Source organism: Balaenoptera physalus, assembly GCF_965194825.1.
Source record: "Balaenoptera physalus genome assembly, chromosome: 5".
Taxonomy (NCBI): domain Eukaryota; kingdom Metazoa; phylum Chordata; class Mammalia; order Artiodactyla; family Balaenopteridae; genus Balaenoptera; species Balaenoptera physalus.
The window spans coordinates 78,691,072-78,708,993 of NC_138884.1; the positions used below are offsets into that span (position 1 = coordinate 78,691,072).

At 38.8% G+C, this 17,922-nt stretch overlaps 1 protein-coding gene across 11 annotated transcripts in view; it reads left to right on the forward strand.

The window, feature by feature from the left end:
- FRYL (FRY like transcription coactivator) overlaps positions 1-17,922 on the forward strand; it is a 295,730-nt gene that overhangs the window by 255,563 nt on the left and 22,245 nt on the right. For all 11 annotated transcript variants that reach the window (XM_082462445.1, XM_082462454.1, XM_082462452.1 and 8 more), the window contains 8 exons: positions 770-940; positions 2,852-2,992; positions 5,905-6,102; positions 8,882-9,043; positions 9,225-9,299; positions 9,641-9,817; positions 13,609-13,812; positions 16,299-16,466. In XM_082462445.1, coding sequence (XP_082318571.1) covers positions 770-940; positions 2,852-2,992; positions 5,905-6,102; positions 8,882-9,043; positions 9,225-9,299; positions 9,641-9,817; positions 13,609-13,812; positions 16,299-16,466 — 1,296 coding nt within the window. The remainder of the gene's footprint in view (positions 1-769; positions 941-2,851; positions 2,993-5,904; positions 6,103-8,881; positions 9,044-9,224; positions 9,300-9,640; positions 9,818-13,608; positions 13,813-16,298; positions 16,467-17,922) is intronic.

Genomic DNA, 17,922 nt, shown 5'->3' on the forward strand with positions numbered 1-17,922 from the left:
CAGGAGACAGATGGACTGTGAAAGGTGCATTTAGTCAGTAAGATCCTCCCAAACATTTGTTGATTCGGATTCTGTAGTACCGTATCGTGCAAAGTCTAGGAAGTCAATACACTTTGTAGTAGCCTGTAAATGATTGGCCAAGGACCTCAAGAGCTTTAGGTGATTTCCTTAAGAGTAGCTTGACGTCCACACTGGAGATTGCCATTCACTGGAGATGCAGGACTCAAATGTCTTATCAGTTCTCCAGTGAAGTCCTTTGACTATATCACACAGGTTGAAGCTTCTGCAGTTGACTGCTCTAGTGAGATACCCTGGACAGCTTGAGACTAAAGCATTTCTTCTTTGGCATAGCAGCTCCGAACCCCGCTGAGGATTCCCACGTTGAGCCTGCCTGTTTAGTTATTTGTGCACTGAACCATATATAGATTTTACAAAACAAAACACTTTTTACGAAATGACACACAGGGTTTACAAAAACATGTGGGTTTTTACCAAAGACATTTTACATCAGACTGAAAAAAAGCCATACTTTTTAACACCCACGGAAGTGCTTGACATATTAATCCTCTCCGTATGATCTAAGGCATTCACTTAAGAATGCCTTGTGCTTTTTCCTCTTCTGTTTAACTTCTCTACCGTATTGAAATAAAATGCATTAACTCTTCAACATATATATCTAAATTGATTCATTAAATAAATACATTTACTATGAAATTAAGTTTAAACTTAACTGTCTTTAAGTGAATGAAATTTTTGTTTGCTTTTTTAGGTTTGTGCAGAAGAAAAATGCCCAACGCTTGTCAATCTGGCTCACATGATGAGTCTATACAGTACGCACACGTATTCCAGAGACTGTTCTAACTGGATCAACGTAGTGTGTAGATACCTGCACGACTCCTTCTCAGATACTACATTTAGTCTTGTGACTTATCTTGCAGAGGTAAATTCAACCCCCAAAAAAGGAGTTTTCAACTGCTCTGTGGCAAAATTTTCAAGTAGATTTATTTCTAGAAGCAGCACTGATGCTAATTAATCTTCAAATTTTCTTTGAGAGTGAATATAGGTAACATCTCTTTTTGAAGAAAAATATAGGTAATATCTTTCAAGTAAGGAGGAAGTTTTTATAAAGGTTTTTTTTTTTTTCATTTTCAGTGTTTATTTCCTCATTCACTGTCCTTAAGTGACATAAAACTCATAATAATATAAACCTCACCTTTATTTCAAAAGGCAAATGGGTTTTTTCCTGGTCTTGATCCTAGGGAATGGTTATCTTTTTGTTACTACAAAACCAGCTCTTGGCTTTGAGATCCTTTCTAGAATAGTAATACAGCATGCAAAGTCATTTCTGCTGGCACGTTTTAATTTTGATGATATATTTCCTTCCTAATGTAAAGTATGATTTTGGGGGGAGTAAATAGAATTTTAAAATCTGGTGATAGAACAGCATGAAAAGTTAATACAGTTGACCTTGAACAACGCAGGAGTTCAGGGTGCCAGGCCTCCACACAGTCAGATCCACATGTAACCTACAGTCAGCCCTCTGCATCCATGATTCAACCAACTGTTGAGTCCTGTAGTGCTGTAGTATTTACTGTTGAAAAAAATCTACCTATAAGTGGACCCATGCAGTTCAAACCTGTTATTCAAGGGTCGACTGTATTTATTTGTTGAAGAACTAACTTCGTGCCTAGAAAAGTAAATTATTGAGTAGAGAGCCACAAGGAGACCCTCAAAAGGAAGAAATTCCTAGTCACTAAAAACGTTTGTCAGTGATACCTTCCTTTCCAGAAAGCTGACCTCTGGCAATTAAACCTAACACACTGTACAAACTTAAATTATTTGTAACTCAATAAACATTTTAAGTATTGCTCATAGCACTGTTTAACTTAGCTAAGTCACTGATGGTGAGCATCATAAAGTGCTCGGGACTGGTGTGGATTTTTAAGGTGTTGGTTTGGACTGGTTTACGCCCATCGACTTTATATTTAGGTGAGCCAACAGCGTGAGCCCTCTGCCTGAGAGCTTCCTAACCTGAATGAATGTGCATCGCTAGGTTATCTTATACCTACACCTTTAGGACAAGAGCCAACATAAAGCCAGACCTCCTTAACTGGCTTTGAATTTAAGTGCCTTAGCCTAGCTTTCACTTTTGCGCCACCATAAAGTTCAACACTAAAGTAACACTAGCGCTCCCTGAAGACCCACCCATGGGGTTCTAAGGTCTGGCACTGGCACAATACAGCCAATTGGGTCCCACATATGGGCCATATAGTTCCAGTCTACAGAGAGAATGCTTTGTCCCCAATGTTACTCTTACTAGTGTAAGTTATCCTTATTTTATGATTATTAATAATTCTCAAATTATTACAACAGTACTAAAATTAGTTACATGTATTTAAAACTACACATATATAATTTAATTGTCCTACAAACCCTATGAGGCAAGTGTTATCAGTTTTATTTTTAAAAATCAGGGTTCAGAGAAATAAGAAACTTATCTAAGATCACATAGGTAGTAAGTGGCTGGTGTGAATGGCTTGCGGGTAGTTATTCTTTGGTGACGGTGGTGTAGCGGTTTTTCTCTTAACCTAAAATAAATGGTGTTTAACTAAATTAGTTAAGGATATAAAAGAAAGCACTAAGATTAAGATGACAAGTAATTCTACTTTCTGCAGCAAGGACAAGTAACAATAATAGACATTACCTTTTACCTTCATCATTCTCTGGATTTCTGATAACTCTAACCATAAACTCTTAGGTTAAATCTATTATGGTTTTCAACATCACTAATGTAAATCCTGTGGAATTTTCTTTAACCTGATTAAAGTATACTTTTTAATATTACTTTCAGTTGTTAGAAAAAGGACTGTCCAGTATGCAGCAATCATTACTACAGATCATCTATAGTCTTTTGAGTCATATTGACCTCTCTGCTGCCCCAGTCAAGCAGTTTAATCTGGAGATCATAAAGATTATTGGCAAATATGTACAGGTGAGTGACCCCCAAATCTCATGTATAGAAGTGTTCATCTCGAAACAATTTATAATCATAAAAAATTGGAAACACCTTAAATGTCTAAGATAGGGGAAGTGGTTAGTTCATAAATCATGTTTTCAGGAATAGTTACAACATGAGAAAATGTTCTCAACGTGAGTGACGTAAAGCAGAATCTGAACGGTAGGATTGGCATGATTCCTGATTTTTATTTTTAATGATTACATCTACGAATGTACATTTCAGGAATCACTGGAAGGAATGTACACAAATGGCAGCAGTCACCGTCTCTGGACAGTATGATTGTGACTCTTTGTACCTTTCTGTTTTTAACCAAATCCTACATAATGAACAGATATTACTTTTAGAAACAGAAGAACTCTTTGAAGAGGCTGTATTTTAGAGTTGCTTTCTGGGTCTGGTTTCTGGTAAAAAGTGCCAGATATTTAGAAAGTAGAAAATCAGACTTGGTTTAACTGTAAATGGCGACAAGTCAACTTGGTCTGTACTGCATTTCGCTTTCGAACTGTCTGTAAGAAAGGCCTTGATAAGCAGAGCAGTATTGTGGATACAACTGACCAAACAGAGCAAACTCGTTGAGAGCCTTAACAGATTAATACTTTGTGTTTCTACTGCAGTGATATTTGCATTCACTAAAGCAAAATTTACAAATGGAAATACTCAGCTGCAATGAGTTTGTGTTCTAGTCCATATCTGAAAGTAATAAAACTGTATTAAAATGTTTTTCGGTATTTTTATTGGGTAATTTGGGTTATTTTTTAGATTCCCTTGAAAATCAGTGATTGCAAATATTTTAAAAAAACATAGGTTTCTTTGGTAACTCTGTATCTTCTCTATTTTTATCTCTTAAGGAGCAAGGCTTCACCACTCAACAATTATATTTTTTTTCCTAAAGCACTTTTCTCTTTTTTTTCCTTAAGGCTTAGAGAAGTTAACTCATCAGGTATTTGCTGGATCACCCGCAGAAATACATAGCACATTGAATTACTAATTTATGAAACATAGATACATTTCTTTTGTTCAGAACCACAGCTTATATGCCCACTGGGCAAGCAAGTAACCATAAGAGGGCATAGATTTGTGACTAAGTGAACTGCACATTCCTCATCTAAAAGGAACAGCACGACCAAGAATGGTTGCCATGTTGGAGTACAGGTCCACTGTGGCCAGAACTTCTAAGTTTTCTTTTCTAACTTATAAAGAGAAGCTCAAAATCTGGGTTTTTCTTTAAAATCGCCTAATTTTAAAATGTCTCAAATTTTTTTAAATTTTTTAATTAATTTATTTTATTTTATTTTTAATTTATTTATGTTTTGGTTGCATTGGGTCTTCTTTGCTGCACGTGGGCTTTCTCTAGTTGCAGCGAGCGGGGGCTACTCTTCGTTGCAGTGCACGGGCTTCTCATTGCAGTGGCTTCTTTTGTTGCGGAGCACAGGCTCTAGGCACATGGACTTTGGTAGTTGTGGCACGTGGGCTCGGTAGCTGTGGCTCGCGAGCTCTAGAGCATAGGCTCAGTAGTTGTGGCGCACAGGCTTAGTTGCTCCGCGGCATGTGGAATCTTCCTGGACCGGGGCTCGAACCCATGTCCCCTGCATTGGCAGGCGGATTCTTAACCACTGCACCACCAGGGAAGTCCTCAAATTTATTTTTAAATGTTGGGTAAACCAAGGTTATATTTAGCTGACAGATCATCCCAGTTAGTGACTTCTGCTTTATTCAAATATTAAACATTTTACATACTTGAACTCTTGATAATCTTTTACATTTAAAACACAAGTTCCAGTATAATTTATGGAAACATCTCTGAAGAGATTTTAGCATTTTGCAATGCCCAGAGCTCCTAATTATTTCCATAAGAAAAAAATGATGATGATTTTTACATAGTCTAACTTTGTTAAAGATAAACTGTTTTCTACGATGATGTGCTTAAAATGTCACAGTATCATGTGGACATTTTTAATTACTAGTAATATTTTATGCTTTAGATGTCTTCATAGCAAGATGTTATTAGCTAAATTGGATAACTCAGTTCTGCCAAAGATTTTTCACTTGCTTTTTTAAGTAGTAGTTCCCCTCGCTCAGAACTGCCAACTGTGAAACAATATGTATAATACAAGGTTGAAGTTTGATTTTGGTACCACAAGTAAGAAAAAATGTCATTTTTATATGATTTTCAGTAGACAGTAAAAAAAAGAGTTCTAAATTTTTAATTAGACATTGATTCCTCTCCACATGTACATCTGTCATGTAAATCATTCCTAAATTATATTGGTAGAAATATACAAAACTAAAAGCAGAAGAATAATTCGCAAACATAGCCACCATATATAGGGAGAAAAGTTCACCCTATACAGCTCAGGAATCACTGAGAGCATCGTTTTAGCACAGCACTTATGCTTATTATTTGGGGCTTGGGTCATTAAGAAAAATCTAAAATTTTTTTAGTATTTTAATATTTTTATGTCTAAAAAGTATGCATCAAAAGTTGTTTATCTCCAAGACTTAAAACATTTAGAGTCTTAAAGCCATATACTTCATTCATCTAGAAAGTTCACATATGTATACAACCCCTTTGTTTACCCCTACTGCCAGATTACTGTATTAGACTTTCTCAACCAATAATATTTATAAAGCACTTATTGGGAAAAATGCAAAATATTCTGAGTTGGTAGCATTATTATATGTACAATATCTCATAAATTTAACAGTACAAATAATAACTTATTTTCTTTCCTTTTGTAATTCAGACCCTCTGTTAGGGACCTCAAAGTAAAAATGAATAATTTACAAGGAGTTTCTGTAGAAATAATATTTTTGTTGTCTACAGTGTACACTTAAGTTTTTGTTCTTAGTTAAATATGTATTTGTCTATTATTTTCTGAAACCAGAGTCCTTATTGGAAGGAAGCCCTTAACATCTTAAAACTGGTGGTGTCTCGCTCGGCAAGCCTTGTCGTGCCCAACGATATCCCCAGGACCTACGGAGGAGATACAGGTTCTCCTGAAATATCCTTCACTAAAATTTTTAATAATGTCTCTAAGGAGTTGCCTGGGAAGACCTTAGATTTTCATTTTGATATATCTGAGGTAAGATGCTCAGAGATTGATAAAGGTGCTCTATTAGAAATTTTCATTTGTTCATTTATTCATTCTGTCATTCAACAAGCATTGATTGAGCTCATACTCAGCAGTAGATGCTGTGACAGGTGTCATGAAAATGGGGTGGGAGTGGGGAGAAGGTTACTCTCAGGGGAGAAGGCCTATAGCCTCTTGGGGAGATAGGCAAATAAACATTGTGATAAGTACTTTGGCTGGAAGTAGGTTTGAAGTTCTATAGGAATATATAGCATGTACATCTAACCTGATCTGAGCCGAATGTTGAGAGATAAGTAACCCTAGACAGGTATATATGGAAGTCTGGGGAGGGGGGAGTAGTCCAAGAAAAAGCAGCATGTGTGAATGAAGGCTTGTAAGTGTGAGAAAGCGCAGCGCTCTGGAAACTTCCATCCAATTAGTGTGGCCTACCCTGAGCACGGAGTACAGAGGATGGAGGTATAGAGTGGGATGAGAGAGGAAGCTGAAGACATAGGGAGCCGCGAGGTCACCGGCATCTTGTCTGACGGGATGGTTTTCTCTTGAAGCAGTAGGCGCTCTTAAAGGATTTTTAGCTGGAATAGGAAATATTAGGATTTGCATTTTAGGAAGATCACTCTGGCAACAGGATAGAAAACAGACCAGGGAGGAGCGGGGTGGAAATTTTTAAGGAATCTGTTAGAGTAATTTGGGTAAAAGATAATGTTGGACTGTGTCCCTAGGCAACTGCAGAGGAAACAAAGAGGGAAGGGATGGTTTTCAGAAGTCTGAGGAAGTAATTGATGGGGTTTGATGGGAAGGAGAGCAGGTGCTAAGTAAGGAAGAGACAAGGACAGTTGCTGTGACAACTTGGTGAGTGTTGGTACCTTTCAAAGGGAATGGAAATGCAGGGAGAACAGGTCTTAGCAGGGAAGGAGGGCGTGATGAGCTCAGTCTTGGGTATACTGGCTCTGAAGAGACTAAAAAACATACTGACGGAGGTGCTGATTACCTAAAGAGATCTGAAGTTTTAGAGGAAAACTTGGGCGGAAGGAAAAAGTTTAAGGGTTTTCAGTGTCATATAGGTGGATGGTTGAAATCATGGAAGGAAAAATGAGGCTAAAATAAGCTGAGATTTGAGAAGCCCTACGTTTTAGGGCTAGACTGAGGCAGGGCCCCCCAGTCCGGAGGGAACCTGAGCCCTATGTTACATATTAATATCGATACAAATCTCATGCAAAAATTTTTTGACCCTGCGGAAAGCGTCCGTTTTGTTTTTTTCCGCCAGAAACTCAGCCCACTTTTGTTGGCTTTGGTGCCATTGAAGTGGTCTTTCACAAGCCAAGGCAGGAATTTTTCAAGAGAGGAGTTATTGATCAAGTATTAGGGAGGGGGGGGGAGTTGAGAAAGATAACAGCTGAAGATCTACTCATGTTTTAATTGATTAGGATTATATAGATTAAAAATTTTTTTGCAGTTTAGTCTTGATATTAGAATTTATCCAGAGCTTATTGATTATTTTTTTAAGATAGAAAGTATGTTTACTGCCAATGTTTTGGTTACGATCACCTGAGAATTTGTAACATGGAATACATAGAATGGGAATATGATAGAGAAACTGGGCTTTGCTGTTCTTCTGAGTCAGAAAATGATGGTGTCACAATTATTTTGTTTAAAACAGTGATAGGAATCCTCAGAACATTTGATCTGTATCACAAAGTTAATTTCAATTTGTTTCGTCAAAAAATTCCCAAGTACCTGCTCTGTGTAGGCACTGGAGATATACTAGAGGAGCAGTGGTGAGTCACACTCAGTCCAGGGCCTCCCGTATAGCAGGGGGAGAGAGGCACAGAAACAGTCACCATCACCTGGTAAATGTCCACGTATAATTACCCAGAGGTGGTGGTGGTGTCAGCACAGGCCTCCTTGGAAGTCTGGAGGCAACGTTCAAAGTGATTAGGGGTTTGCTTGGTGCGTGTTCCATGCAGAGGAGGTGACATGTGCCAACACATAGGTCCACAAAGGCACCACATGCCTGGGGAGCAAGTTCAGCTCTGCTGGAGTGTGAAGTTCAGGAGGGAGTGGTGGAGGCTGAAGTTGGGGAGATAAGCAGGAACCAGATCATAAGGGGACTTGTGTGACATGCAGGTGAGCTTAAAATTATATTCAAATGCGAATTTGAGACACTTCACAAAGCCAAGTAAATACACATGTTTTGGATCATCCAAAGTTTGGGCTCATCATGGAATTTTACGGAAATAAATTTTGGAAATGTTATATATCCGATTTGCAGTAAGACATGTAGATAGCTTTCTCTTTGAAGTTGTTACTTATCTGGAATATTTGCAAAAGCACCTTATTGAAGCACACTTAACAACCTGCATCAAAAAAACACCAAAATATTAATAGACATTAAGTCTGAGTGGTGAGATGACAGGTGATTTTTTAAAATCATTTTCATATTTTCTGAGCTTTCAAAGAGGACCTATTTTATAATCACAGGGGGAAAGGTGAAGATGGTAGTTTTTAAAGAGAGCAGATCTGTATTTAAAGTAGGAATAAGTTCTCCAATTATCTCCTCAGAGACTTGTTCCCAATAAAGTGAAATCTTACGATTTAAAAAAAAAGATATCATCATTACCTTTGATTTTTGTAGTATCTGCCTTATGCTAAGTAATTTTTCTCCTTATGCTGTTTTTTTTGGCTGTTTATAAAAAATGTCATTATAGATACACTATTAACCCATTTATGTTGAATTATTTGAGTCAAACACTGGCGTTTTATTTCTGTGTAGACACCAATTATTGGAAATAAATATGGTGATCAGCATAGCGCAGCTGGAAGAAACGGGAAGCCGAAAGTGATTGCTGTGACGAGAAGCACTTCCTCAACTTCTTCTGGTTCTAATTCTAATGCCTTGGTGCCTGTTAGTTGGAAGAGGCCACAGTTATCACAGGTACATAAAAGTTCATAGAATAAGAACCTGCTGTATAAAAAATAAATAAAATAAAATTTTTAGAAAAGATGAAAAAAAAGGTTCATAGAATAGAAGAATCCATTTTATTCTATGTATGAGAACTTGAGAATTTGTCTTATTTTATCAAGAATCGTAACGTTTGCATTTTCCTTCTCCTTAGCGAAGAACAAGAGAAAAGCTAATGAATGTGCTTTCTCTCTGTGGTCCAGAGTCTGGTCTTCCGAAGAATCCATCAGTGAGTAATCATGAAAACCTGTGTAAAGGTTTTAAAAATCATGTTAGTCCATGAAGAAATGGAAATTATTGTGTCTCCTTGCTTGCCTTTTCTAACTTACCTTACTTACGGTGTTGACTGAGAATGAAAAAACTATTACTTGCCTCTCTGACACTTGGCCGCTATGCTAATTAAGCATACACCCAGGTAGACATTAGACCAAATTGAAGCTCTGAGCTCATTGACAGATGAGGCCTGCAATGGCTCTTAGGGCACTGATGTCCCATATTCAGAGTGACAAAGCTGATGGATGGCCTTTTTCTGTTTTGTTTTGTTTTGCTTTGTTTTTGGCTGGGGGTCAGGTTGTATTTTCTTCTAATGAGGATTTGGAAGTCGGGGACCAACAGACTAGCCTCATTTCTGCAACAGAGGACATAATTCAAGAGGAAGAAGTAGCTGTGGAAGATAACAGCAGTGAACAACAGTTTGGCGTTTTTAAGGATTTTGACTTTTTAGATGTTGAGTTGGAAGATGCAGAGGTAAGGATATGGGCTTTCATTTTATAATATTTATAGAATAGTTAACAACTGCATGAAACTGAAGGATTTAACCACAGGATCTTTCCTGATTAAGGGCAGTGTAAGGTCAAAAGGTAAAAATCTAAACTGGGAACTAAACATGATTAGTACAGTTAGGTATAGCAGAATAAATCTGAAATAAAAGGAACATCTAATTTTTCATCTTTATATTTAAAAATATAGAGTAAAAATGGATTTCTTCAAAAGTATTTTTTTTAATTGAGGGTGCGCTTAGACTTAAATGTTTGCATGAATTATACAAATTAATGTGCAGCAGAATAGTAAAAATTACATTTAAATATGTCAGACATGGGGAATTCCCTGGCAGTCCAGTGGTTAGGATTCCACGCTTCCACTGCAGGGGGCACAGGTTCGATCCCTGGTCAGGGAACCAAGATCCTGAATGCCGAGCAGCGTGACCAAAAAAATTAAATTTAATTTAAAAAATAAAATAAAATTAGTTATTTTTAAAAAAATTATTCGACAACTTTAAAGAGGGTAGCCCTGAAACTAAATTGACGATTAAGGCGCCTTTGGCTCTCTTCTAGAACACTTTCCTATGGCTGAGATTCTGCCTATGACATTGATCATCACTTTCTTCTTTAGGTTGGAGCCAGCTCTCTCAAATGCCTCATTTCATTCAATACCAAGGACTTTGTCCTTGATATTGACTCCGTTTAGAGAAAGTTGATAGTTGTGTCAGTTTAGATGCTTCCTAAATGGAAAATCCAACTCAGAAAGTAGATTTACGCTCCCAGAACTGAGCTAGTCCAGAGTTAGAGCTTATTTTAGATAAGGCTCAGTGAGGTTTCCGGCTGTTTCTCTGCAATTCTGTAGGCTCTGCCCTTCTCTGCAAGTCAGCTTCACCTCAGACGACCTTGGTTATGTCCACACACAGCAGTGTTAAGAGGAAGCAGGGGTCACTTCCAGAAATGCTCTCATGAAAGTAAAGAAGTTACTCTCCAAATGCTTTTAGCACACTTCTTGTCACATCTCATTGGCCCAAGTTGGGACATTTGCCAATTTCTAAACCAATCATTGTGGCAAAGAGAATAGGATTGCCCATTGCCCTGGTTGTGTTAGGCTGTTCAGGACCTATTCCTGTAGCTCATGTCAGTCCCCTAAACAACAGTCTCCTAAATCTGAAAAGTTTACATCAAACAGATCACAAAAATGTTCATTCTAAAATTGTTATAAATGTCTGTCTTCAAGAGCCCCAAATGCCTTACTGTCAAGTATCCATACCGTGTCACTGATATATCTCTGTCCAAAGACATTAAAATCACTCATAGAACTTGCATGCATTCATCAACCCTCTTGAAGGGATGTTTCCTTTGGCTCGTATAGGTGAAGTGGAGGAATAAAATGTAATGGCTTCTGCCACGTCACACCGTTAGCTGTGGATAGGAAGCCAGTTTAGGGAGGTCCTCCTGTGTGCTTTGGCCCCCCAGGCCCCCCACCCCTGCAGATATGAGGGTACGACCATGGTGCCTCAGAGATCAGCAGACGCCCTTACACTGGCTGAGGGGCGGCACAGGCTCCTATGTCATTGTTTGCCATGTTCCCAAAGACACCACTGGGCAGGTTCACAGGAGCCCAAGAACAAGTATTATTCAGCATCTTATAGGGCAGTGGCTTTAAACTTTTTTTTTTTAACTGTGGCCATTGCTAGTACATTTTATATCACATCCAAGTGTATATATATGGACGCACCTTTAAAATAAAAGTTTCAAGAATATGCATCCTTACTCTATGCTATGCACAGTGATATTTTCTATTCCTTTCATTTCAGTTTTTTTTTTAAAAAAAGAGCACATCACCAGCCTCTAAAATTGATGTCGCTCCCACAGTTTGAAAAACATGTTGTAGGAAATTGGACAAACTTGCACAATCAGGCAAGGAATTGTGGTGGGTTCAAGAGACCTGCTGCCCTACCTCACGGGCATGAGCCACTTTAAATTCTTCTGTAGTTACTTGCTTTTTTCAGCGCAGAATTTAGAATCTCTAAAGGCTGACTCTTGACATTTTTGTAATGGTCAGTTTCTTTCTTTTTGTTTGCCTTTTTTTTTTTTTTTAAAGAACACTGTAAATGCTTTCAGGTTCATCCAGTACTCTGAAATGTCCATAGTAATGAATATGACTTTTGAATAGAACCTTAGAAGGAATGAAAGATGCTTATTGTAGTTCTATCTTTCATTCAAGTCACAGTAATTTGGGGAGGGTGGTGCTAATTTATGCTTCATAATTAGGCCAAATCAAATGATAGAGATTTTCTAAAACCTAAAGGTAGTCTTGCTTCGAACATGGTAACAGGAAGTACTTTGCTACAAAACAAACTTAACTGCTGATGAAACTTCTAAAATATCCCCCAACCTTGAAAGCCCACAGTGTGTATTCATTCATTCACCAGATATATATCAAGGGCTGTTGCCATTATTATGTGTTATGCTACATCGTAATATTTGAAATGATATATTCTAGGAAGGTGGCTTTCAAACTCTGACCTGCAGAGCCTTAGGGCTTCTAGGATACCTGAGAAATAGGGAAAGATCCGAGGACTCCTGGCCACCTTTTTCAACCGGAGCAGCCCTGGTTTTGTTCATCAGTTTTGCACAGTTGACTTCCGTCGTAAATTTCATTTGACATGAGTATTCCTCTGCTTTATTTAAAAAAAAAAAAAAAATCTGAAAACCTCTATTCTGGACAATCCCTCTTGAGTAAAGGAATACACATAAGTCATATTTTGCTAGCCAACACACTGTAATTTGTCATCAGGGCTTAAGAAAGAGGAGCCTAAGAGTTATATCCTTACAAAAGGAGGATCAGCTTGGAATAACAGAAACGTTAGCTTATATAAATCCGTAAGTGGGGCGAAATTGAAATTTGTCTTATTTCCTATTGACCTTTTGAGATTGGCAAAGGTTATGTTTTGATAACTATGATCTTGATTTTAAACTACTTTGTAGCAAAAAATGACCATTGGGTTTAGCCAGAACCATGCTACAGTCTAAAATAATTGTGAACCTGTATGTTGTCAACTGAATGTGGGTATTTTAAGTCAGTTTTACATTGTATCCAGCATTAAATCTATGTAAATTTTGAAGATTTTCCTAAAGTTTGTGTTGCCAAAGTGTATCATAGAAATGTTGTTTTAAGTGTCTGTCTCTGACTTTTTCACAATATATTTTGCATAAAAAAGTAGTTTAAATCACATGTTGGCTTCCTGCACAAAGCTTAATCCAGAGCTTGAATCAGTCTTTGGGTTTGAGAAATCACAAAGAGTTTTCCCCAAAAGTGTAGTGTATATTTACATGTTTGTCTTCGTTCTTTCTAATTCTGTGTGTTTTCCTTTTTGCTAACCAGGAGCTGCAGGTAAGTTGCAGCCTGGTGTTGTGGATTGTTTATTTGTTGTCATCTGTGATGTATTTGTCTTCCTTGTGGTCTCATCTGTGTTTGTGTATTAGAATAGAAATGGCCTAGGTAGTAGATTTAGTTGGTCCCCAGTAATATAGGATAGAAAGTCAAGAGAATTCTTTAGTTAAAACAGGTCATTGACCAAATATTTTGATCCCTTTAAATAAATATTGAATGATGTTTTAAAAGTTTCAAGAAATTGAAGGGCTGATTGAAACTCTGCTTATGATGATGCATTAAGTATTTCTCATCTTGGTGTATGTTTTCCTGCTGTATTGCCTTTCCTATATTTATAAGCACGTATTTGAGGTCTTAGAAACGATGTCTTGCTTTTCCAGGGCGAAAGCATGGACAATTTCAACTGGGGAGTCCGCAGGCGCTCACTGGACAGTATTGACAAAGGGGACACACCATCCCTCCAGGAGTACCAGTGTTCCAGCAGCACCCCCAGCCTGAACCTGACAAACCAGGAGGATACGGACGAGTCCTCGGAAGAAGAAGCAGCACTCACAGCAAGCCAGATACTCTCACGCACGCAGATGGTACAGTGACCTTTTCGTACAGTGACAGCTGGCCTCCTCTTTCTCCTACCTTCCAACTTAGTAATTACTGTTTCCCTATATGGTGATTTTCATTTCAGTGCGGGTGAAATGCACACACTGAAATGAAAATACAAAATTGTAGCCGCAATGCCGTGTTCCATTATTCATGACAGAACTAAACATTCGATACTGTGCGCTGCTTAGCCGCTGAAACGTATGTTCTGTTGCTTCTCTCCTGGTAACAGTGAGCTGCGCTGGGCACTCTTAGAGGCCCTCGCCTTGAATGATACATGTTTTGGTATCGGTGTGAGCACCAGCACTGCTTAATTCTCCACCTGCTTTCCTTTCCTCGTCAGCGTGGAAAGATGGAGCGCAGCTTCGCTCTCTTTGCGAGATCAAGTCAGTTATATGGAGGTTCTGACTTGTATTCCAAGGGCCAGATGGCAGATATTCAGAGAGAGAGAGACAGAGAGAGATGAGAAAATGAAGGCTGCAGGAGTAGTCTGTCCGTGCAGAACTGTGGATTGAGGGGGGCACCGAACACGCAGTGGTAGCTGGTTTGGAGCTTGAAGGTGGCAGAACGAGGAGAGAGAAGGGGTGTGGATGAGCCACCGGGGCCCACGTGACGAGGAGTCAGCTAGTGAAGACCAGGCGGCAGCTACAGTTACAGCGCTCTTACATGAGGCCCTGTACATGCCTCTCTTCAATTGGGCCCATTCGCATCACACTCGGTCTGCTGGTAGAGCCCTGGCAGTGCTGTTGAATGGCCGGGCTGAGTTGGCTTGAGACAGCGAGCATGTACACTTGTCAGCTTGTGGTTGGCTTCCTGTCGCCTCTCCTGTTTTGGCATCTCACCGTTACCCCAATATGTCTTTCCACTAACTCCCTATCACGTATTAAGTGATAAGGTGTTGCTGATATCAGTAGCGGTAGTTACCACTCGCTGAGTGTTTGAGATTCATCAGGGCCTGGGCAAGGTGTTTTACGTGGATTAGTCACTATAACTGTCCCCCCAACCACACAAGCAGTTACAGCAGTTCTGTAGATTAAGTGACTTGTCCCAGGACACACAGCTAGTAAGTGCATTTGAGCCAGGCGGTCTGCATGCTACCTAAGGGACAGTCTTCTCCAGGGACTGTGTGCATTTAAAGGAACAGTGAGTTGCTGGTAGCAGCGACTCACTGAAGAAGGCCCAGGCTCTCCCCGGAGCCAGACTAGAGGCTCAGAGGCTGGCATCCTGCCACCAACCTGCTGTGTAATTGCGGTCGTTACCTGCCCTCTCCCAGTAGTACCTGCAGTACCTGCCTCATGGGAATTTCATGGGGAGTACAGTAGAGTAAGTGCTTAGCAAGGGTCGCTCCCATGAGAGCCTCAGGGCAGAGCTGACTGTCTCCTTAGAAGGCCGACCCTAGTCATAGTGGTAGTGAAATTAAAAAAGAATTTGAAGCTGATTCCTCCTCACAGGGAAAAAAAAAAATCAGTTTTTGCCTTTATCTGTTCTGAATCATGAACTTGATTTTTCTCATGTTAAATATTGACCGTTAAAAATGTATAACTCTGCATGGGCAGAAACTGAGACACAGATGTAGAGAACAAACGTATGGACACCAAGCAGGGGAAAGTGGCGGGAGGGGGGTGGTGGTGGGATGAATTGGGAGATTGGGATTGACATGTATACACTAATATGTATAAAATGGATAACCAATAAGAACCTGCTAATTTCTTTTTTAATAAAAAAAAATTAAATTAAAATTTTTAAAAAGAAAAAAAGTGTATCTAAATATTAAATAAAATGTCTACTTTTAAAAAATACAAAAAAATAAAATAAAATCATAATCACAGTACCATTTCACACCTAAAAAATAATTCCTAAAAAAAAAAAAAAAATGTATAGCCCTGTTTAAAAGAGGAAAAATTGTAATATTTTCTTAGAACATAAACCCACTGAGGCTGGTCTGCCATTACAAATTTATTGTCCTAATTCTTTACGTCTTACTGAAGTTTTGTGGTATTGATTTTTGCTTAAATAAGTGAATGGCCAGTTCAGACTTATGTGCCTGCTTCCCAGTTAACGCTGCTTCTTGAGAATCCACTGAGTGTTTGGCGCCAAAGCCACGGGGGAGGTGAAAGCGTCCCCTTCACGAGTCCTTAGACCAACTGCAAGCACGAGACGTCGCTGTAAAAATAAGAATTTTAGGTCAAGATTAACACAGTCACAAGGAGCTCTTTCACTTTGGTAGTCTTTATTTAGCAAAATTGAACCCTTGTTAACGGACACTTCATTTCTGCTGATGGGTTAGCTGCTTGGTTCACAGCACCAATTCTGGCATAGACTGAAATGAGGGGAAAAAGTAATTTTAGGAAGTCAAAGGAGCTCTTTATAACTATGGCCCCAGAATGTCTTACAACATAGAATGTTTCTTGTGGCCTTTGTGACCGCCACTGACTCATAAATGAATTCCTTATTTTACTGTCTCTCTTTTTAGTTAAACAATGATTCTGCTGCAGATGAAACCATGCCAGACCAGCCTGATTTACTTCTTCAGTCTCAAGATTCCACGGGCAGCATCTCAGCAGAAGAAGTGCTGCAAATCAGAGATGAGACCCCAAGTTTGGAAGCTTCTCTAGATAATGCTAACAGCCAGCTGCCTGAGGTGGGGAGACATGGGGGCTGGTGCATGGCCAATCTGGGCTCTTTTTAGCAATCCGTTATACCCCTTGCTTTTCTTTTGAAAGAGTTTTCATCTGATACGCTAATTATTTGATTTGTTACCAGTATTTCTAACCTGTTGGTTAAGTGATATAGTCTTAAGTGAAATAGTCAGATCTGATGATTGAAAAAAAAAAAAAAACAAAAACTTTGATAGATTAAGGAAATGACCTACAGGTTAAAAATAACCCTGAGTGTTTTTAATGAGCATTTTGTGCTGCAGAATGTGATGAGGTTAATGTGCAGGCGCTTCTCTGGGGATGGGGAGCATCTTCTGTGGCGCTGTGCCTTCTTTGAAGGACCGCTTTTGTTTTTTCTTCTCTTTTTGCTTTGTATTTGGGTTTTTGTGATTGGTGCTATAATTGGGATGAAAACCTCAGGCCAGCTGTGTTAGCAGTTGGTTAAAATGAAACCTTTTAGGAAGATTTTGGAACTACTAGTATTATGTTTTTTGGAAAGGCGTGTGAGAAGTAAGCCAGATTCCAAGCTAATGACTGACCAAAAATAAGTAAGTATTAGTTTTCTTAGTTTTTTTTTTTTTTTTAAGATTATTACAGATATTTTTTAAACTGTAATTGCTATAGCTCTCTCATATATGCTATTATGCCTTGGTATTAGGAAAATACTATATTTTTTTCAGTGTTAACCAAATTAATGTAGTTATTAGATCTAGACCAATCTAGTTGTTAGATCTTATTATCTGAGTAAGTTGAAATCTCATGTTCTTATTACACTGACAATGTATTGTAGATCTTTACAGTAAGCAGATATATTTTGAAATGAAGGCATTTGGGGAATTTTTTAAATGCTCATATTAGTACGGCTGAAGTTTAGGTAATTCAATTCAACAAATATTTATTGAGATTTACTAGATGCTGGACATTCCATTAGGTGCTAGAAAGATGAATAAGACATTACCCTATCCTCAGAGTGTCCACTGTCTATTAAGGGAGGCAGAGATGGTTTAAAAAAAAAAAAGGGCACTACATGCCAATAAGAGAAACTCAGTAATAGACATGCTCAAAGCTTTGGGAAAACTCAAAGGACAACCGATCAGCTGTGCATTAGGGGTGATGGTGGCAAAGGATGGGCTTCGTGGCAATGGAGACATTGCAGGCAGAGGGACGTCATGCAGAAAGACATGGCCATGTGAAGCAACATGGAATGTGCAGGCAGCAGCAGGAAATTCAGTCCTTCTAGAGAATAAAATGGCAGGAGGAGGGGAGTAGCAGTAGGAGAGACGGGTGAGTCTAAGACATGCTGGGTCCCGCAGGCCGTGCTAAAGACACGCTTTATCTTGAGATGATAGGAAGTCATGAATTTTCATTCTTCCCAGAGATGCCTGTTATGTGACAAGCCCTGTACCAGATACCGACGTGGGAAGACGGGGCACACAGGCA